The sequence below is a fragment of the Agelaius tricolor genome, unplaced genomic scaffold, assembly GCF_023055355.1.
Source record: "Agelaius tricolor isolate 1412-34295 unplaced genomic scaffold, bAgeTri1.0.p SCAF_12, whole genome shotgun sequence".
In the NCBI taxonomy this organism is placed as follows: domain Eukaryota; kingdom Metazoa; phylum Chordata; class Aves; order Passeriformes; family Icteridae; genus Agelaius; species Agelaius tricolor.
Window position 1 is genome coordinate 2,112,282 of NW_027269272.1, and position 22,402 is coordinate 2,134,683.

Here is a 22,402-nt window from a genome sequence, read left to right on the forward strand (position 1 = left end):
CGGCATAAGGGACTGTCCCGCTGGAAGGTGCCCTCCCGATGCAACCGCCTGCTTCGGTGCACCTGAAGCTTTTGCCTGCTCACGGGGTGGGGTGGGTCGGTGTATTTGTGGGCTACGTGGGGTGTTCCCCCTGCCCCGCAAAGGGATGGCGATGGCAAGAGCTCGCAGCGACGGCGGCTGCTGCCGCCCATGGCTGCTGCCATCCATCGCTCTCCCGTGCCCGCCGTTTGTCCCGGCTCCTCCCGGGGCGCTGACGGCCGGCCGGCAGCAGGGCCGTGTCCGGGCGGGGCGGCAGAACTACAGCTCCCAGGGCCGCGCGGAGCGGTGACATCATGTGCGGTGGCTCGGAGGTCACATGCCCCGCCAGCCCCTTTGTTTTGAGCGGCGCTGGCAGCGCGACCGGCGGCGGAGAGGCCCGAGCGCGCCGCACCGTTCCGCATCGCACCGCTCTGCTCCGCGCCCACCGCCTGGCCCGACCGACCCCAACCCGGCCCCGGCGGCTCCCGCGGGGCGCAGCGCGGCAGGGCGCGCTCCCGGCTGTGAGTGCGGGGCGGCGGGGCGCGCTCCCGGCTGGGAGGGCGAGGGTGCGGTGCCCCACGGCGGGCCGGCAACCCCCGGGGAAGGCGCGGAGGCACTGCGGGACAGCCGGGGCGCGGGACAGCCGAGGCGCGGGGTAGGCCGGCACCGTTAGTCGCCGCGGAGGAGACAGCGCGGCCGGGGCTCTGCTGGCAGCGCGCAGCGGCGGTGCCACGCTGGGGTAGGGCTGTGGGCAGCGGCGGAGCCCCGGGGCCCGCGCGGTGCGTGCCCTGCGGTGTGCGGTGCTGCTGCTGCTGCTGCTGCTGTTGTTATTGTTGTTGTTGTTGTTGTTATTGTTATTGTTGATCCCCCGGCGGTGCCGGCGGGCGCTGCGCTCCCGGCCCGGCGGGCAGAGCAGGCGGGGGGCGCGCGGAGCCCCCCCGCCCGCTCAGTCCCGCGGGTCCGCGCGAGCCCCCCGAGCCCCCCGCGGGCGCGGATTGGCCGCGCGGGCGGGCGGGGGCGGGGCCGCGGGCGCGGATTGGCCGGGGCGCGGGGGGGCTGCGGCGGGGCCCGGGGTGAAGGTGAGCTGGAGGGCGGGCCGGGAGGAGCCATTTTGTGCCGCCGCCTCCGGCCGCGCCCTGGCCTGGGCTCGGTTTCGGTGCCGCGCTGTTCCCTGCGGCAGCGGCTCCCGCGGGCTCCCTGCCCGGCCCTGCCGGGGCTGGGCGCGGGCGGGTCCGTTCTGCAGCTTTCTCCGCCGCGCTGCCGGTCGCTCGGGCCGTGCTCCAGCCCGGCGAGCGCTGCCCCGTGTCGGATGTGCTGGCATCTGGCTGAACCCCGGAGCCCTGGGAACACTGTGGCCGGGGCTCAGGGTCGGGTTTGGTTTAGCGAAATCTGAATCACGTGCAAGAACGACAGCGAAGCCAAAGGGGAAGGATTGGGACTTTTTCAAAGTTTCTTCCCCAAACATGAATAATACTACGCAGTGTGCTTTTTCCGTACTTCTTTCCCCATTTAAGTTGGTTTTTTTCCCCTCTGAAGGACCTTTTCGTTTACCAAACGGTACATAAAGGGTTCTGCAGTTTCAAGCTGTCACTTTTCAATGCTTGTTTTTTGTTTGTTTTACTTAATAATCGTGACTCTCATGTCCAAATCAGTTCCTGTTTTTTGCTGGGTGACTTGAGGCCACTTAAGGCTTTTTTGTGTGTGTGTCACTAGCTTGGATTACTATTGAAATTTGACATTCTTTCTTTTTTAGAAATCAAGATAGAATAGAAATAAAAAAACTTCTGCAGTTGAGCTCTTATCATGTCAATCAGTTCGATCACAGTCCATTCTTGTTTAATAGTTAATCAGTATTCTTAAAGACTTCATCTTGGACATTCCAATCCTCAGTATCCCTTGTAAAACAAGAATTTTTATTTTAAAAAATTCTTTAAAACCAACAACATTTTTGGTCTCTTTCGTACCACAAAGAAAGATGAAGGAAGGCGAAATGTTGCGTTTGTTTTTTTTGTCAGAGGGAAAGGTTACGCTCTTTTTCCCCACGCCCTCTTCCTTTCCAAACAAGAAGAGCACGTGCGGCGGTTCCGCCCGGTGCTGCGGGGGGATTTGTTCCCTCTGCGGGTTTGTTCCCCCCGGCCTCCCGGGGTTCTGTTCCCCCCGGCCTCTCGGGAGTTGTTCTCTTTCTCTCGGTAACCGCGCGCCTGAGGCGTCGCCACCGCCTTATCTCCCATCACAAAACCAACCTGAGCTGCAGTTCCCAGGCCTGGCACGAAAACACCGTTCCCGTGCTGGGTTTCGGTTCGGGGGGGGGTGCTCTGCTCACGGTGACAGCACCCGGGACCGTCCGGTGCTGCCGGCTCGGCCCTCCCGGCCCTTCCAGCGCCTCCTTTTCTCCCCTCACAGGCGGTCAGCGCTCCGGCCTCGCCAGGTGCTGGCAGCGGCGGGCTCGGGCTGGACATCGCCTCCCTGGCAGCTGCAGGAGCCCAGCACAGCCTCAGGTACTCGCAAGCACACCCCGAGGGCGGGCTCTGGGGCTCGGGCACACCTGGGGACAAGGTGTCGCTGGAGGGCCTGGCCCGGAGCTCAGGGACACACAGGAACCCGGCTGCTGGCACTGCTGTGGGTGAAGGGAGAGGGGAAAGGCACACCGGGGGCTGCAGGAGGGGAAGGAGGAGTTCAGTGCAACATAATATTTTATGTAAGGGGATTTACTGATAGAAGGTGTCAGGGTGAATGTACAGACTTCTTCTGGCAGCCTGTGAATTGGGCCTGTAGGGTATTTCTGAGGAGCAGCTTGTGTACACAAGCTTACAGATGGTGTAGGTGAAGGAAATAGAGGAACCTGAACTCGTGGTGAACCCAGCTTAGCTCAGAAATACGTGTGTGTGAGGTAACATCCATGTCAGAGCCATGCCTGTGTTTGGAAATAGTTTGTAAAACCTATTGATTATACGTGTGATTTGTTTTTCTTTTCTGGTTTTTCAAACTAGACTGAATGCTTAAGATCCTTGTTGACCCTTGCTCAGACAAGCAATCCAGTAGATCTTGTATTATTTTTTTATCTTTGATCAAACAATTCCCAGGACTTGTCTTTGGGGAAAAAAGCCTGTATTTTTCTTTTGCTTTGTTTAAACTTACTGAAGAGATCTGAGTGTTAAATTCTCTCAGTGACTGGTGTTTTACAGTGCAGGGTCTGTAGGTAAGGCATTTAAGTACCTCTGCATCCAGGAAAGGTGCAGACAGGTCTGTCCTGCTGTTTTTCCCCCCTTTGCACGATATCCAACTCAGCCTCAGGCACAGGTTCCCCTCTGCCTTTCCCACTTTGGCAGCTGGAAGGTGACATTTCAAAACTGCTAGAGCAAGATTTGCAGGAAGGCAACACGTAAATGTGATAGAGCTGAACATGTGACACTGTTACTGATAGGCTTTGAAATTGTTTTGCTGAAGCGAACCTGCAGAAGTAATTAACTGCACAGAAATTGAAGGAAAGTACATTTAAAAACAGTATGTTCTGCACTGGAGTTCTTTCTCCTTTTTAGTATCTTATTTGTGATTTTAAAATCTTTATACTCTTGAGTAGTTTTTACTCTGGATTTTTTTTTTTCATTCTCCCGTTTCATTAAACCACGAGGACATTAAAAATAAAAATCGTTTGCTGACCACTAATTTTGTGATGTTCCAAGCATAAAGAAGACATTGCTTCCTTCAGTGAGCAGTTGTAGCCCAGAGCCCTTGTTTCTGGTTATTAATGATTGCCTAATACAGTGCTGTCTTAACTTCTCACTTAATGAGAAAGATATAATCTTGAAGAATTTTTACTTAGTTGCTGTGTTTTGCCCTCTCATGCAACATCAGGGTCTTGCTTTTCATTTCAGGCTGTCTTTGGAGAAGGTTCATTAGCTTTTGTGAAATTCATCTGATTTAAATCTGTGATGCTGGAATTGAGCCTTTTGTGTTTATATTTATATTTGCATTGTTATATTTCCCTTTGCTGCTTTGTTTCTGCCCACTTCCTCATGTGAGTAGTACCTGGTTAGTTGCAGTTGAAGTTCAGGGGTAGGATTTTGGCAGCAGAGCTGCTGAGGTGCTGGGGGTGGTTGTTGGTGTTGTTTTGTATCGGGGCAGTGTCATTCCAGGGTGAAGTGGTTGTGCAATACGTGGGATAGAATGTCAGCTACAGATCAGATTGTCCATTTGTGCCTCGTTAGTCTCTCTGAAGCAATCAGTTATTAGATAGGCTCATTGCAACAGCGTTTTTCAGGCATCAGTGTGACAACTGGTCCTATTTTAAGTCAAATTAAAACTAAATATTTTGTAGGGTAAATGAGCCCCAGACCAAGAATCTACCTTGTAAATTTGTGTAAAAAATTTTATTGGGAAAGGGATAGTTTTAGAACCTCTTTTCTCAATGAGCGAAGGGACAGCCTGCATTCTTTCCTCACTGTTTGTTCAGATGGTGCCTTTTAAAGGTGCTGTGTAAAAAGGCTGTTTAAAAAAAGCACGTTCATTGTGTTCTATATTAAGTGGTGACGTGGCCAGTCTGGGACTGGGTAATTGCAGCTCTGAGGATGGGAGCTCCTCAGGAAATGAAGTTGCCGTGAGGAGTTGGTGTTTCCTGACTCTGGATTCAGGGAAACTGAATAAAATCTTGGGAGGCATGAAAATAATTTCCAGAAACTTAAAAATAATTCAGTTTGTGGCCTTGTGGACATACGAATAAATATTACAAACATTTGGAATTGTGCCAATGCCAGGCCCAAAAGGGTGCTTTGCCAGCCTTTTGCTACATCAGTATGTCTTGGTGTACATTCATCCAGGTCATTTTTAAGGTCAGGAGAGGCAAAAAGCCCTGTTGTGGTAGATTGATTGCTCTCACTAACTCTTACATGCATTATTTGCAAAGTCAGCTGCATTTTCTTCACCTACACACTTTAATATTGGCACATGCTAACGTTTGAGTATTTGATTTTTGCAACTTCAGTGCTCTGATAATGTGAGTGTGTGTTTGCATGCTGGGAGGAACCCTTGCACTTGAAACTGGAAGGTGTTCAAGGAAAAACTTCTGCTAGTAATTTGTTGCCAGTAGTGCTTTGGAAACAGAAAATTTTGCTGTACTCAGCAAGCTGCCCTTTGTTGATGTTTCCAGTAATTTTGCACAAAAAATGTAGTTCATCTTTCATTCTGTTTTGTGTGCTAGCAGTTTACATTAATTTTTAATCAAGTCATAGATTATCAGTGAACTCATTTTTAGATGTTAGGAATGAACAGATAAAAACTTATGGTCAAGGTAATTTGTTGAGATCAGAGATTGTTATTTAACTCTAGTGTTATAAGACTTCATTATGGTAGACTTTATAATGAAAATGAGTGGTTACTCAATTAAATTTTTGCTTTTAAAATTTCAGTCTTCCCCCCTACCCCCTTTTTGACTAGTGCTGTTATATTAGTATTTTGGAGGCTCCAGTTGAAATGAGGATCACACTGAAGAAAGGGAAAAGTTGAAGTTCTTGATCATTATTCAGGATATTTTTGGCTTCTGTTAGCCAGGTGATCTGCTGGAGCTGAGATCTTGAGATTTTTTATCTTGCACAGTAATGCAGTGCCAGCCATTCTGGGACATTCAGAAATTGCCCAGACTGTCCCAGACAGCTGTTTTCTGGGTATATTTGGCATTTAACACTTGGCAGGGCTGCACTGCCCTGGGCAAGGTGTGCACTAATTTGCCCTGTGCCACCTCCAAGAAAGGTCACCCATTCTTAGAGTGAGCAAACAAGTATCTTGTTTAATTCCTGTGATGCAGCTAAGAGTGTGTCAGACTGAACACTGAGGTGTTTTAATTTTTCAGACCGTTGCACTGAGAAGGAGAACCCTCTGCAAGTTTTTCTCAATGACTCTATAGCCAACTGATGTAACAATGGTACTAATATTGGGACGCAGACTGAATAGAGAGGAGAGCGGGATACGAGATTCCCCTGCAACCAAGCGGAAAGTCTTTGAAATGGACCCAAAGTCGTTGTCAGGCCCTGAGTTTTTTGACTTCTCGGGATCATCCCACGCAGAAAGCATTCTCCAGATCTTCAATGAATTCCGAGACAGCCGGCTGTTCACGGACGTCATCATCTGCGTGGAGGGCCGGGAGTTCCCGTGCCACCGCGCCGTCCTCTCGGCCTGCAGCAGCTACTTCAGAGCCATGTTCTGCAACGACCACAGGGAGAGCAGGGAGATGCTGGTGGAGATCAACGGCATCTTTGCCGAAGCCATGGATTGCTTTTTGCAGTACGTGTACACGGGCAAGGTGAAAATCACCACGGAGAACGTGCAGTACCTGTTCGAAACGTCGAGCCTGTTCCAGATCAGCGTCCTGCGCGACGCCTGCGCCAAGTTCCTGGAGGAGCAGCTGGACCCCTGCAATTGCCTGGGCATCCAGCGCTTCGCCGACACGCACTCGCTCAAGACGCTCTTCACCAAGTGCAGGAACTTCGCGCTGCAGACCTTCGAGGACGTGTCCCAGCACGAAGAGTTCCTGGAGCTGGGCAAGGACGAGCTGATAGATTACATCTGCAGCGACGAGCTGGTGATCAGCAAGGAGGAGCTGGTGTTCGAGGCCGTCATGCGCTGGGTGTACCGCGCCGTCGAGCTGCGCCGGCCCGTGCTCCACGAGCTCCTGACGCACGTCAGGCTCCCGCTCCTGCACCCCAACTACTTTGTTCAGACTGTGGAAGTGGACCAGCTGATTCAGAATTCCCCAGAGTGCTATCAGCTGCTGCACGAAGCCAGGCGATACCACATCCTTGGAAACGAGATGATGTCTCCCAGAACTAGGCCACGCAGGTAAGAAAAGTCTTTTAACCCTTTTTTCTGCAGAAGGATATAATTTGATGTACTGATGTTTGATATATGCATGCCTGGAGAAAAGCCTCTTGCAGATTATTCTACTTTGCTAAACTCTGGAGCTGCTGCAGTTACACTTTTGTACTTCCCCACATGCATGAAGCTCACATGTCTGAGAATGTGCATAAATGGGGCTTTTTACACAGAGCACTTTATTGCTCTGAAAAAAAGGTAAGTGAAGTTATATTACCTTGCAAGTAAAATACTTTCTTAAGGTTAACGTTTGCTAGGGGAGATCTTCAGTTACTTCATACAGTAGCAGTGTCTTGAAGAGAGCTTACTGTGCTGTGGCAGGAAAACCACTCCATTTCCCCAGCTTTCTTTTTGTAACAAAGTCATGTAAACGTACAGTACACCACAAAGGATGTGCATGGGGTATTATGTTTTCAGAGCATTTCCTTGCTACATCACAAATATTTTACAGATGGAGTAGCACATGTATTTGTAATAGACAGCAGAACAACAGGTTGTTAACTGTAAATAAACCAAATATTGTATTTTTAAAGAATCATGAAACAGTTCCTGAAGTATTTTGTGCTCATTCGGTGACATTTTAATAATTCACAATTGCTGCTGCTTAATAATGTGTTACACAAATAGGTGACTGAGGTTGCAAGAAGAAATGAGGAAGAATCCATTAGTGGCATTTATGAGCAATGGCTATTATGATCTTTTTTTTTTCCTGAAAAATATTTTCCCTGCCTCATGTCAACGATAGTAGAGATGATAGTTCATGGTTAAGTCCAGCTGATTTGAGTAGTTTTTTATAAAACTGTATGTTACATTAAGGTGATGCAATGATGGTCTAGACATTGTATTAGGAGTTACTCCTCTTTGTTTACTCTTACTCATATGTGGTTGCTCTACAGTGACTCTGCAGGGAACCTTTATTTTTTTGGCAGGTGTTAAAGGCTTGCTTAAGGGGAAGAAAAGCCACTTGGCAGTGTTTGCCCCATTAGTGGCTTTCCAGTCCTCAGTCCTGCCATGAGAGAAGAAATTCATCCTAAAGTCGCTGCAGCCCTGCTCCCCCCAGGCTTTCTCAGCTGTGCGCTGCCGTGGGGGGTCAGAGCAAGCGTTTGGATCACGGCAGTTTGGGAATTGCTGCAGTGATTGTTCCTGGGCTGGAGGGAAGGACCAGGGGAACTCAGGCAGTTGGAGGGGGCTGCGAGCTGCAGTGTTTGGTTGGGTGTTCTGCTTTTCTTACTCAGTTGGCTGAGGAAGGCAAATACATTCAGGAGTTCTGTCAGTGTGGGGGATTTACGTGCTTAAAATTCTGAATAACCCAGAGTGGGGCTCTGATGAAGTACCTTGCTTAACACAGGTGATTTCTGAAGCTGGGGGGGTTTGTTGGTTTTACTGCTGAGTTTATTAAGCTGCAGTGGGAGTTTGAGTAGGTAGGAACAAGAGAAGTAATTTACAAAGAGAAAAACTGGCTGGCATCCCAGCAGGAATTTTTTCCCCTTTTCTATATTACATTCATGGAATAGTTCTTTGTCATTTGTTTCTGTTGTCTGTTTGTTTCCGTTGCCTATAGCAAAAAGGGATCATATTTTGAAATAGTTGCCAGGTCCCCCTTCCCCCATGTTTTCATCAGCCTTTCTGGGCATTTTGGGGGGCTTTGGGGAGGGGAGAGCAATGGAGAGCTCTTTTCCTTTTTTCTTGCCTTCCTCCAGTATCTTTTCTATATAAACTGTTTCTAAAAGGACACGGGCTACAGGATAAAAAATTCCCACACCAGTGCTTTTAGTAAAACTTTGGGATATAAATTGTGATCACTTGTATGGATATGGATGCACCCGTGGGGGAAATGTGTTCTACATGTTTTTTCAAAGACTACATTGCAATTCAAGTTGGTTTTTATTTTCTTTCTGAGGCCAGTGAAGAGTTACCTGGCAATTTAAGAGTTAAACAAAAGTTTCAAGTGTGGCATAACTGTTGTCTTTGCCACTAAGGCATCCTTGGCAAATGCAGGTCTTTCTGAGACAGCCTTTCAGTTATGGACTTGTAACAGTGACATCTTGAGGCTGTCCCTCCTGCTCCCTGAGCCTGTCCCTCCTGTTGTGTTGCACACCAGATCTGCAAGCTGAGAGCAGGCAGTGAGCAGTGACACACTTCATACCCCAGACTGCTGTGTGCTTTGAGTTATCTTCAGACTTTCAACAAAGCTGCTGTTCAGCTGTCTGGTACCTGTACCTGAGTGTGCTCTTTAACCAGAAATTAGGATGTTTATACATTTTAATGTGTCCTTTTTGGTTGCCTGTGGAAAGCTTTAATGCAGTCCCTTCTTTTTCCCACTTGGAGATGGGTTTCTGTTTCACTTTGCATTTTCTCTGCTACCTCATTTACTTCCCAAAATTGATTTAACAGTGAGGAAGAAATAAGTAGTGATTTACCAGAATTTCTGTAGTTTGAATTTCTGTAATTTGTTTTCTGAAATTACCATGGTTTTGAATGTGATCCTTTTGAGCTACCCCAGGTTCTTCTGTCCAGCTCACGCTGTGCTGGTTGGTATTTTCACCTCAGAGAGGTGTGTGTGGAGTTCAGGACCCCTGGAAGGCCTGCTCTTGGGAATGCATGGAATTGTATGACACTGTTAATTATCTTCCACTCCTTCACTTCTATTTAATGCACCTGTTTTGGTGGGATGATGTCTCCTGGGATCTTTACAGCCTGGGTTAGCACTGTGGTACTTTGCTCACACTCTTTTGTCTGAGGGCTGCAAGAATGGCTTCCTGTACCACTGGTTGAGGTCACAGCTTTTTCTAAGCTTCATTTAAATATATCCTTAGTTCTTTTCTGGAATTAGCCTTTGCCTGGATGTTCTTTTTGTGTATTCCTACCACATTTTACTTTTTTTAAAAGTGGGTGTGCGCTCTGTCATTTGAAAACAAAAATTTGGAACTAACTATAAAACCTGCACAGTGCAAGACTCGTTCAAGAAAATACAATGGAGAAAATTTCTCTTACCTGAAGAAAGAATCTGGTCCTATAGGTACTAAAATGTTAGGAAAATTTTTTGTTCTCTTTGGATTTGAAATACTGTGCTAAATGAATATTTTCTTGAAAAGCTCCATTTCATAAAAAGCTCTCCCTGAGCAAAGCTTTTTGGTTCATTTAGTTTTAAACCAGAGATTGATAATCTGTCACAGTCATCCTTTCAATGAGTGAGTGGAGGCCTCAATTCTAATCTAGAAAGTAATGCACAGGCCAACCTCTTTGTACACAATTAGCTGGTGTCTTTGGGCTTGCTTCTAGGGTAAATTATGAGATAAGTGTCTTGCTTTTATGGAAGTTCGTTTCCTGGGTAATGCTTTGTTGGCACAGCAAGTTCCCCTCTCTTACCCTTTGAGAGATTCTTTTCAGAGTTGTTCCTCAAAAAAGCAAAAACCAGTAAACTGTAAATACATAGAAACCAGGAAGGAGTGTGACTTCAAAGCTGAGCAGCTGACAAGAGTTTCTTCTGACAAGTTCAGGTGTGTAAGGGCCATTCCTCAGGCACATCTCATTATTCTCATCCTGTAGGATGTTAGCATTTAGCATTGCCTTTGCCCGTTTACAGTATTCTGGGTAAAAACATATATGAACTATTTCAATTTGGTGTGTGGTGACAAGGAAATAGAAGGGCTCACGAGTTTTATTCATGATGTCTCAACACAGGGAAAGCCTCATCAGGATTTATAGGTGAATATGTGCATAAGTTCACGTTAGGAACTTGAGGGACAGATCATGTAACTTTTCCTTCAAATCCAGTCATAATCTTTTCTTTATTTTTGAGAGAACACTGTGGTACTCAGCAATGGCATGGATGTCTGCTCTATGAGATACCTATTCACAGTGGGATCACAGTACAAAGCACAACACAACAAAAAAGCTCATCAGAAAATAAATCAATCTTACATTCAGTTTTGCTTAACTGACAGCAGTCCTTGAAATAACTATGTCAGTGCAAAGTGCTTTAATTTTGAAATACTCTGGAAAGAAAGGAATTTGACAAATGCTGACAAGAAATCATAAAGTCTGAGAGGGGGAATAAAGGTGGTCACAGTTTGATTTGCATGTTAAACATCGTTGGTTGATTGTCTACGTTCAAATGTGCATTAAGTTTTGTTAGATAAGTGTTGTTGCTGTTGTGAATATAGAATATGTATAGTGCAGGAGCATCTGGTTAGTAGAACAATAATCAGTGTGTGGAATAGAACTTAACAGTCTATATGGGTACACTGCAATCTGTCTAATGCCTGATTTATTCCCACTGAATTGTAGTTTTTGGTTTTAGGTTTGAATTTTTCTTTCAGTATTCCTTGATGTTTCCTCCTGTCACTGCTGTTTTCCGTTTTACTGTGCATTGGCTCTAAGGTTTTTTGGTTTTCCCTATTTTAGTGACTACACTCCTTCTGCTTTTAAACACTTGGAAATTTAGGTGCTGTAAAGCATTATTACTTTTGTAAAGCTCAGGAGGGGGAATGAAGACTGATTTCATTTCATTGTGGAATAGTTTGTTCATCTCATTGTCTCTGGCCTGGCTTGAACTCTGTTTCTGATCTACATGTACAGTGCAAGGAAAAATATTATTATAGTAAGAGCTTTCTATGTTATTTAATGACATGGTTTTTACACAGAACATTGTGCAGTGCAGCTCCACCACTTACACAGGACTCCTGTCAGTGTGGTAACCTACTGTGTAATGAGACAGCTGGAAACAGTGAAAACCTGTTTGCCAAATGACTCTTTCTTCTATTTTCTTTTTTCATTGTTATGAAATTAAAGCTAAATTGTATTTTTTCTGATTTTCAACGAGTTTTGAAGACAATGTTGTTTGGCCTCCATATACTAATAAATATCCCCTACATCTTAATTTTCTGTGTTCACTTTTTTAGATCAACTGGTTATTCTGAGGTGATAGTTGTTGTTGGAGGCTGTGAACGAGTTGGAGGGTTTAATTTGCCATACACGGAGTGCTATGATCCTGTGACAGGAGAGTGGAAGTCACTGGCTAAACTTCCAGAGTTTACCAAGTCTGAGTATGCCGTGTGTGCTCTGCGGAATGATATTCTTGTTTCAGGTGAATAATCCTAAACAATTCAAGAGTTCTTTTTTGTTTGGTTGGTTTTCCTTGTGTCCTCTTGGTGGGGTGTGTTTGTTTTGGTTTGCTTTTTAAGTAGTTTGGCAGATCTTTGTACTGTGAACTTCCAGAAGCTCAGCTGAAAGTCACTTGCTGCTGTGAACACCAGCTCCAGCACAATCTTACTGTAAGCAAAAGTGTTTTCTGGAGTTCTTGTTTGGCATGAATCTGCAGTTTTTTACAGCTGATTCCAGGACATCAATTGTGTTTAAAGAGACCAGCTAAAGGCTTTGAAATACAGCAGGAGCCTGTGTGCAGCAACAGCTGGGAAAACTACAGACAAAAAATCCCAAACAGGCTTCTCCCAGCAGCACATTCAGACCTTTAGCAAGGGAAAATTACAGGGTGCAGCTGATGGTTCAGCCAGCAGGCTGTGTGCGTTGGTTTAACCAAAGCAATGGTCTCCTCAGGTGGGGTGTCATTGGAACAAAATGAGAAGCCAGGGAGATGCTCACAGAGCAGAGGAGTGGGTGGGAGGGATGTGCCACGGGCAGGGCATTTCTGGGGGTCTCATCCAGGTCTCATCACTACAGGAAATCTGAAGAGCTTGGGCAAAAGCCATTAAATGCATTCCAACTTCAAGGAATAATCTGGTGTGATCTCAGCGTTATGGGAAAGGAAAGTGTGAAATCTTTATCTTTGAAATCCATTGCAAATTACTTACTCAGTGTAATGTGTAAATACTGGTAGATTGTTACTACATCCCAAAGGGGGATATAAAGTTTTCACTGCCCACTCTAGAGAGGCATGTTAGTAGTTAGCATTATCCATTCAATAATTATTCAGATTGGCATATGTTTCATTTTAAAGGTGGAAGAATCAATAGCCGGGATGTCTGGATTTATAACTCTCAGCTTAACATTTGGATCAGAGTTGCCTCCTTAAATAAAGGCAGATGGAGACATAAAATGGCTGTTCTTCTGGGTAAAGTAAGAGAAGTATATCTTAATTTTTTTATTGTGGGAATGTTTGCTGTATATAAGGAAACAGAGGAGAAAATACTTAAGTATTACTTTGTATTTCATATCTAATAATTTAAAAAATATTTTTATATTTTCAAGTAAAATACTTGAAACAATTAGGCTTTTCATCAGTCAGACACTACCCATGGACATGAAAATCATCTTACTGCTCATTTATTTTTTGGGGTTTTGTTTTTTCATCATTGAAGTGGCTTATTTCAAAGAAGCAATTTTTTGGGAAGCAAAGAAGCATCTGGGCATCTGTATTTGCCTGTGCTTCAAAATGCTGTCTAACAGTTTATGTTGTTATTAGCAGAAACTGATAGTGCTCTGAATGTCAGCAATTTTATGTAATGTTTTCTATTGAAATTAAGCAAACACATGTCAAGTGGAAATGGAAATGGGAGGTTTTGCTATATTTTGAAGGCAACTATGCCTGACCATAAAACCACTAGTTGGGGCTCCCTTACTGAAAGTTAGACAAGATGTGCATGTGGTGTCACTTGGTCTTCTTAGAGATGAAATGTGCAGCTAAGCAAGCAGAGGGGAGAAGGTAATCACAAACAATGAGGAGCTCTGCTTCCTAAATATGAAAGAAGAGACAAGAAAGTTTACAAACTGAGAGGAAGAAATACTTCAGTAAGCAAGTAGGGAAAAAGCAAAATGCCAAAAAACAGAGGTAAACTCAGATGGGCATTTGCTGCTGTTGTTGAATGTTATCTAAAAAAGAGAAATACAGAGGAATGCCTTTTCTAACAAATGCTATTCAAAGAAGAAGTTTCTACTGCAGTATTAATAATACTGTGCTTTGGCATGTGTTTGCAGTGTCATTCCACATGTGACTGAATGGAACTCTCCAGGGAGTCTTTACCTGTTATTTTCAGACCATATTCTTCTCCTCCTCCTGTGTATAAATAAAAAAAGTGAGGAATGTGTCCCTTGACAAACCCAACAGATGAGCTTTAAATGAATTGAATGTGATATTTAACTGCAGTAGCTGCTGCAAACACGACATGACAGCAGTTGTCACCCTGTGTGCAGGTGTACGTGGTGGGAGGATACGACGGGCAGAACCGCCTGAGCAGTGTGGAGTGCTACGACTCCTTCTCCAACCGCTGGACTGAGGTGGCTCCCCTGAAGGAGGCTGTGAGCTCCCCAGCTGTCACCAGCTGTGTTGGCAAACTCTTTGTCATCGGGGGTGGCCCTGATGACAACACCTGTTCTGACAAGGTCAGTTGGCTCTCTTGGGTTGCACCTTCTATCCGCAGCAAACTGGATTGCTGGTTTGAAACCAGCTCCTGCAGGAGATCTGCTTGAGCTGCTTTGTGCTGGATGGAGTGTGGAGTTATTCTAATACAAAAAATACAGAGTAGAAAATGTTAATTGAGCAATACACTGTGACTGTGGTCTTTCTCACAGATACAGTGCATATATCATTGGCTTCACAAGTTCTGTGAATTCTTAAGTGGGAGTGTTTGGAAAACAATGTCAAATATTGCTCGTATGTATAAATTATTGATACATGGAGTTTGGGGAGGCACTGCTGCCTGTCTGTCCTTGTGTGACCTGTGTGAGCATGCCAGGCTGTTCCTTCAGCTGGGCTCTCAGTCTGAAAGGCCTGTTCCTGTTTCCAGGTTCAGTCTTATGATCCTGATACCAATTCCTGGTTGCTCCGTGCCACCATCCCCATTGCCAAGAGATGTATCACGGCCGTGTCCCTCAACAACCTGATCTACGTGGCTGGCGGGCTCACCAAAGCCATTTACTGCTATGACCCCATTGAGGACTACTGGATGCATGTACAGAATACATTCAGCAGACAGGTAATTACCAATCAAAAACCCAAAGACAACTGAAAGGTGCTTTCTGACATTGTTATCTTGGCATTAAATAATCATACATTTGCTTAACCCTAATAGAATCACATCTCTGATTCCATTCTTGCTTTACCTTTTCATCTGTGTAACTCAAAACATCACAGAAGAGGAAGTTTCTAAACCAGTAGCTTTTCAGCTGGCTCTTAGGCAGTCCAGGCTTTGCTTGAGAGCTGCTACTCTTGAAGAACAGTAGAGTGGATGATGATTTCATTGTATAGACATTACATTCTGTTGTATGTTGTCATTTAGGAGGGAGTAATTTCCTTATAATTGATTAAAGCCTTTCAGTGTAACAGGAGATACTGAAGGCTGTTTTTACAGTGTGAAAAAGCCCCACTATATAGCACAGAAAGTGTCTGACCTGAGCAGTGAGAGCTCTCTCATTTCCACACGTGGGACACGGAGCAGGATTTGAACGAGTCTGCTCAGTAGTGAAGGGTGTGTGCAGCAGTTACATTTCCCCATCTTTTAAAAACACCAATCACATATTCTATAGTATTACCTAAGAGAAAGTTGTTCTTTTTTCCCCAGTCTTCCCTCTGTTCCTCTGTTTTTATCTGTGTTCTCTATTTAACTGAGTATTTTTTCCATGCCTGCTTTTGAGGAAGAAATAAAATCCTATCTCTGTTTCAAGTAAGACATAGCACAGTCTTTTCTTGTGCACTCTTTTTAGTCATGCCTTTTTTCCTCTCCACATTTACATCCCTCTTCATTATCTGTTGCTCCTCTAAGGTGCTTCTCCTTTTTCCCATTCTTTGCATTAATAGTACCCACAGTGGTCCCTCTTCTGAAAACCTTTGTTCTCTCCTCCTTTCCCTATCTCAGATCTTTCAGTGGTAAGTACAGTGTTCTATTGTTCCTTTTGTCTGTAGTAGCTCCATGTAGTAAAGGCTTGGAGCTGAAATAGTCTTGTGCTGCTGCTTTCCCTCATATTTGTGCTTTCTGCACTGGCCCTTTCAGGAGGGAGCATTGTAGGCCAGGCTGTTTACAGAAGGCAGTCCCAGTGCTGCCTTCCTGCACGGGGGCAGACACACACAAATCAAGTCTTGCTTTTTAAATAACCATGTGTTCCCTTGTGTTTTCTTGCAACAGGAGAATTGTGGCATGTCTGTGTGTAATGGAAAAATCTATATCCTTGGTGGAAGACGGGAAAATGGTGAAGCCACAGACACTATTCTTTGTTATGACCCTGCCACGGGCATTATCACAGGAGTAGCAGCCATGCCCAGGCCAGTATCGTATCACGGCTGTGTGACCATTCATAGATATAATGAAAAAGGCTTTAAACTCTAACTTTTCTTTTCTTGAAAAAAAGAAGAAGAATGAATCCAGTGGTCTGCTGCAAGACAGGCTTTTTAAAGATTCCTGAAGTGGGAATTCCCTGCCTAAGTGTCATATGAAAATTCTCTCCTGTGCCTTTAGAAAAAGGGTTAATTTAACTTACCAAACAAGTCTACAAACCTATCCAGTAACCAGAGTTCAGTTATATCTGCTGTGGGCTCTGATATGAGAGCAGGACAGTGGTCAGCAAGTTTGCCCTATGTGTCATTAGGAATTAAAACCTGGAAAGCTTTTGGGGAAAGTGCCTTCAGCATTTGTGCCTATGTCTTTAAAAGCAATATCTTCAAGGTGTTTCCAGTTCTGCTAATGGAAAAAATGCATAGGCAAGTAAATCCCAAAGAGTCATCCTGGATCATGACCTGCAATTTAAAAAGCTCAATTATAATTCATATGCATCATTCTTAAAACCAGCTAGATTTTTTTTGTCAGATCATGCATGGGTTGAAATTAAAAAAACAAACAAAAACAACACAAAAAGCCAAAGCAAAACCAAAACACCAACAAAACAAGCTACATTGGACAAATAAGAGAATCTCTGAGAAATGCTTTCTTCTGAAGGACAAACTGGCTGTTTGGTGAGCCACTACAACACAACTGCAGTAATGCTTGTGTACATTAACCCTGTGGAACTTATTCATAGTGCTCATAAATGTCCGGCAGAGAAGTACAAGGCTACATGACATGGAAAACCAGTGGGTTCAGGCATGCACCTGTGAGGGAAAGTTTGAATCACAGTTTTTACCTTTTTGAATAGTATGGGTGAAGGCTGAGAGTTATGGGGTTCACTCTTTGCTCACTGCAATGCCGAAACTATTTAGGAAATAAAGGGATGTTGAACTCTGCATTCTCACAGTTTTCTGAATCATGTTATAAATTACCTGATGATAGAGGTGGGAACTTGAGTTTGTGCCCTACAGGTTATAAATTGGTCTTTTGGATGTCTCATCTGCAGAGATGGCAGAGTATCCAGCAAGTATTTCTTGGCCTTTCTTCAGACAATCACTTACTGTAGCACAGTTAAACTACTGCATAAGCTGCTTGGCCACAGATAAAGAAATTCTGGAAAGGTTCCTCCTTTCACCAGAAAAATATCTGTGGACCTGTCCATGTAGCCATATGACGTGTTTTGGATAATTTTGAAGCCTAGGAAGCACCTGTATTTTGATGCACCATTACTGGGTTGGGGTTTTTTCAGTAAAGGTATTTTTTTAAGTCCTCCCTAGATTTCTGTACTAGGATTCCTTATTTCCAGTACACAGTTGTTCAGTTGAGGCACAAAGTTCATAAAAACTGAAATAGCACTTGGGAGTTGGAAAATGAATAGGATTGTCTGTGTACCAATTTCCTGTAAATCACCAAAAACCTCAGGAACTGCCTTTCAAAGGAATTCTGAGGACAGCAGCCAGTAAGGAAATTGGTCAGTGCCAGGGCAGAAAAACCCCATAAAACCCCTGCAGAGGCAGCCCTGGCCTCAGGGTTCTGGTCTCTGTGCTTGCTCAGGAGGGTGAAAACAAGCACCATCTCTGGAACGTTGTTTGTTCCACTGGACTTTCCTCATCTGTTTTCCCAGAGTATTTCTTCATGAGATGGAAATTCTGACCCTCAGTGAAGCTATGCCAAACTGGGAGTCACCATTTTCAGTAACATGGTCATGAGTTTTAAAGAGCACTGGGAGCTGCACTTTGGGATGCGTTAACTTGTAACCTCAGGAAAGGACACGAATTTCAGTTTCTGGCTGAATACCAAACACTGCTTTTGATATGGTAAGAATACTGATAAAATACAAATCATTGCATATCAGTGATGTAATCAGGAGGTCAGTCCCTGAGCATTCACATTGCCCTAAAAAAAAATCCATTGGTATAATGTAAGACACATGAATCAGATAAATTAATCCTTTTCTAAGTTTCATCTGTTTTGCTCACCAAGTTTTACTTTGAAATGGCAATTTCAGCACCTGTGAATAGGGTCTGTTGATTGCAATGGTAATTGCCCTGTAACTGACTGTATGTACTAACAGCATATATAGCTTGTGCCATTGTTGTAAATAAAAATGACAAAGACTATAGGAGCACTTCATTGCAGATGCAATTTGAAAAATATCCTCCTTTCCTTTGATTTCCTCTTGTTTGTATTCAGACTTGTAATGTTGTCATGCTATACTGTTTTTAAACAGTGCTTATTCTGTAGGTATAGAACAGTGTCATTTAATCTGTGTTTATAATACTGCACTACTCTGTAAATAACAAGATACTGCTTTCCAAGGTTTTTAAGACTAATTTTATAGTTTAGTTGTCTTTTCTTACCAATTTATGTACTGTTACTGTTACCTGTTTTTGAAAATGACTGTTTAATGAACCAGTAAATGCAGAAATGTAGATGCAGAAAACTTCTGCTTACAGTTCTTCAGAATCTGTATCAAAGCTGAACAGTTACAGGTGTGGAGCACTGCTACATGGCAGTTACTTAAGCAATGATTTCTTTAGAACAGGCAGTGAGTTTTTCTTCTTGCTTGTTTACTCTGTAAATAATTTGCACTTATGGCCTTCTCTCTTACAACGGTTATTTTTAGATATAATAGAAAAGAACAATTTGACCTTGATTTAATGAAAATCTGCCATATTTCTAGAAGGATGCATTAATTTGGAAGTTGCATTCCTGAGCCACTTGTTCTCCAATGCATTTCACTTAGGTATGGATGGATTCAAAGATTTAACCTCTCACTCTTATGCATATCTAGATGCTTGCAGTTTATGGGCTTGAGCAGCAACTTGGTTTTAGTTTTTTCCGTTGTCTCAGCTAGGATAGAAAATCATTAATGTCATCTACTATAATCAAATTATTTCCATCATAAATGGTTGTAGCTCTAGAGCACCTGCACAAAGATGTAACTTCAGTCCATCCATACATAGGAGGGCTCAAACATCTCCAAGTCACACCTAAAAAATAAATTCTAAGAATTGTCTTCACTCTGCTAAACAGAAATGAGTAAATATTTTTCTTCTGTTTTGGTGTCCACTTCTGTTCCTAGCAGTGTGATGTTAATTGAAGACAGTTGATGCTTTCTTGCAGCCCGGCTTCTGGAAAGTTCTGAATCACTTACTGATCAGTGCAGCCTGCAGCCCTTGGCTTGTGGCTGAAGCATTCCCCTTTTACAGCCATCAGCCACAGGACATTGCCTGCTCATCTTGTAGTTGTAGCTGTAGACTCCTTCCTCGGGAGTGGTTCAGTAGGCACAATTTGTGGAATCTCTTCCATTTTGTACTGTGTGTCTGGGGGATTGGGCACTGTGCTTTCCCCTCCAGCACCAAGGGGTCCAGACTGTACTGTTATTTTTTTCTTTTGACTGGCACCAATGCAGTTCTCATCAAAGGTAGCTTTGTTTGTTAAAGCAGAGATGTTCATGCAGATTATGTTCATATGGATCCTTATCATAATTTATTGAAACTTTTTAAATAGTATTGTTAACATGGCAAACTTTTGAGAGAGGCTGATGATGGAGGAAGAGGAAATGCTCACCTGGACAGAGATTCAGAGGAAGCTTTGGTCACCTGTGCTTGAGGGCAAGGACACTACTGCCTGTTCAGTTTCCTCCTCAGACAGTTGAGTTCCCCTCATTCTCTTAGGCAGACACTGTGTTTGTCCTGTTGGTATTTGCCTTGCTGCACGGACAGAACAAGCAGCACTCACTGCCTGTGACTCCACGTTTCCCCCTGCCGAGGCACAGGGGGTGCTGCTCAGCAGAGCCCGGCTGAGTCCAGCCCTGGAGAGCAGAGACAGGAGAAATGCATTGGAGCAGGCTCAGAGGTGGCAGGAGGAGACCCAGTGTACTTGGGGGCTCAGTTTGGCTGGGCTTGCTGAAACAGGGTGTTCAGGGTGTCCTAGGTTTGCAATTCCAGATGCTGAAACTCACGTGGTAAAAATGTTTCATATTTATCAATTCACTGAACTCAGCTGGAGCAATAAAGATGCAGATATGCCAGTGGTGTGCTAGTGGCAGTGCTCAGGAAAGCCAGGGCTTCATTTTTCTGAATTGCCCAAATAGGCAAGTTGCTGTGGGGTTCTTTTTTACCACTGAGGAGGGCAAAACCCAATTCAAGAGCATTAAGAATCTGACAAGACTCGATCATTGTGAGGCACAATATTTTCATCTGAATGTAGTCTTACGTACACAAGAAATTACAAATGAAATGATTTGTTGTGCCTGGTTAAGAAAATCTGCGCACCTCAGAAAAGGAGCCTAGAGGGTAAGAGGAAATTTCTAAGCAGAAACCTGCTATCTGGTTGGGGGCCAAGCAGTGCTTTGGGTTTTGTAAAATACGTTTAGCACACAAGTTTCCTCACTATGGAGTTATGTCAGATGGCATTAATTAAAGTGGAACACGATGGTGTAACCAGCAGCCTCCCACCAGGCCCAAGCCAGCTGTGACTGTTCCCTGCTCGCTGCCTTTGTGTCACACACAAGTTCATGAAAACATCACTGTCTAAGAACTGTAAGCTATTTGCAGGAATATTCCTTTTTTCCTACTGTAGAGATCCAGTCAATGCTAGTATGTTTATGTGTGCACATCTGTATGTGAATTATTTTGTGATCATTCTCTGATAGTGCTGTTACAAGTGATGCACATAAAGGCCCTGTGTACAACTTGTTAATAGTGTAATTAGGGCTTAGTTTGTATGATTAGCTCCAAAGAAAATAATGTGTGTTACTTTTGAAAATACCTGTGCCTTGAATTCACCTGTATTTCTATCTATTGTGAAGAAGAGCTTGGATTACTCCTCCCAGTTTGTTATCTTTATTATGATTGCTCTTACTGTCCAGACTGTTAATGTCCTCCTAGGAGAAATAAATCGTGCCATTCATTAATTAGCACAGTTAAACTTCTTGTTTAGAACATGCCTAGAATGCTTCCATTATTACAGTGCTATGGCAGATTTAATCTAGGGAAATCAGTATTTGTTTTTTTCTACTTTTTGTTTCCAGCAACGCCTCAGTGACAAAGGACTGAGTTTAGTCTTTGACTTCCTGTCCTTAACATGTGCAGTTTCTTGTATTAGTCAGTAGCCTCTGTGATATTTCTGAACTCTCCAAAGTCATCAACCTCTTGTTCAAGATACAAAATATGAAGCAATAATATGGTGCAGCATGGCAATAAGCAAATCAAGAGACTTGAATGTAATGTACTGTTACAAATTTCATCTGTGTAAATGCTGGACCTATGAGTCATTCTCCTTGTGGTGCACCTGTAGCACTTTGGAGTTGGATTAATAGGAACTACTTGGCTGTGGAAAGAGAGCTTACCTCCTGAACTGTTACTCATATTATATTTTCATCTGAGATCATATTTTCATTTTCCTTTTTTTTGCTGAGGAAAACAGCAGTTCTTGTTATTCCTTGCCAGTTCCTTTATTTACTGAAACATAAAAGCTGTAGTTCCACGGAGAGCTGATCTTGCCCTCAAGAACAGCCTGGTGCAGCACAAATGACATTTGAACAGGAAAGCTCAGACCACTTACTGTGTGCCAGAGTCAATGTAACAGATCTCACATATAACATTAAGGTCTTCAGATTGTGCTGACAGTAGAAAAGTGATTTTGTAATGTAGCACAATTGCAGTAACACCTGTTATATTTAAATATACTTCTTGCATAATTCTTTGAAAGTTTTTTAAAGTTCAGTGTATCTAATAAACATTTGCCTTTTGAATAGCTCACTGTGGTTTATTTAGTTTATGAGAAGTTCCAGGGTGGGGCTCGGTGGTACAAGGAGGAAAATCCCTCCTGCTTTTTTTGGGCCATGTAACTTGTTGGATTCTGCCCCTTGTGCAGCCTCTCTCCTTTGATCTGTTCTCCTGCCTCCCAGTCTAGGTGTTTTCCCTGCTCATATTCCTGTCCTACCAAGGGGAATAAAGGCAAGCTGGAGGCTGCACAAAACAGTAAACTTGAAAGAAAACTAGAAAAAGTAAAAAGCAGGGGGTGGGATGTGAAATATTGGTTAGTCCTGGGTATTGGGAATGGACTCAGAAGGCAAAACCAGCATAGGAAACTGGGAAAAAGTAACAAAACATTGGGAAGGTCACTAACAAAATATGGCTTGGAAATAATCCTGTAGGTTTATTCTCCTAAAATCAGAGGCTTGGCCGTCTCAAGATGCCACACACGCGTGGCAGGGCAGGGGCAAGGCCTGGTAG

The 22,402-nt window shown here is 43.9% G+C and overlaps 1 protein-coding gene across 3 annotated transcripts; it reads left to right on the forward strand.

Moving 5' to 3' along the window:
- The first annotated feature begins 361 nt into the window (after positions 1–361).
- KLHL24 (kelch like family member 24) lies at positions 362–21,920 on the forward strand. Of its 3 annotated transcripts, none has more exons than XM_071437101.1 (8): positions 362–757; positions 2,422–2,516; positions 5,864–6,849; positions 11,787–11,971; positions 12,842–12,960; positions 14,035–14,223; positions 14,628–14,816; positions 15,963–21,920. In XM_071437101.1, the coding sequence occupies exons 3-8, from the start codon at positions 5,933–5,935 to the stop codon at positions 16,161–16,163; spliced, it is 1,800 nt and encodes a 599-aa protein (XP_071293202.1). In that variant the 5' UTR covers positions 362–757; positions 2,422–2,516; positions 5,864–5,932; the 3' UTR covers positions 16,164–21,920. The 3 variants fall into 3 exon arrangements, with proteins under 3 accessions (XP_071293202.1, XP_071293201.1, XP_071293203.1); XM_071437100.1 differs by having other exon boundaries at positions 362–539; XM_071437102.1 differs by lacking the exon at positions 2,422–2,516 and having other exon boundaries at positions 362–539.
- The last annotated feature ends 482 nt before the right edge of the window (positions 21,921–22,402 follow it).

Coding starts and splice junctions, on each gene's coding strand:
- KLHL24 (XM_071437101.1), top strand. CDS start 5,933: ATGGTACTAATATTGGGACGCAGACTGAATAGAGAGGAGAGCGGGATA. Junction 6,850..11,786: donor CCCAGAACTAGGCCACGCAG/GTAAGAAAAGTC, acceptor TCACTTTTTTAG/ATCAACTGGTTATTCTGAGG. Junction 14,224..14,627: donor ACAACACCTGTTCTGACAAG/GTCAGTTGGCTC, acceptor TCCTGTTTCCAG/GTTCAGTCTTATGATCCTGA.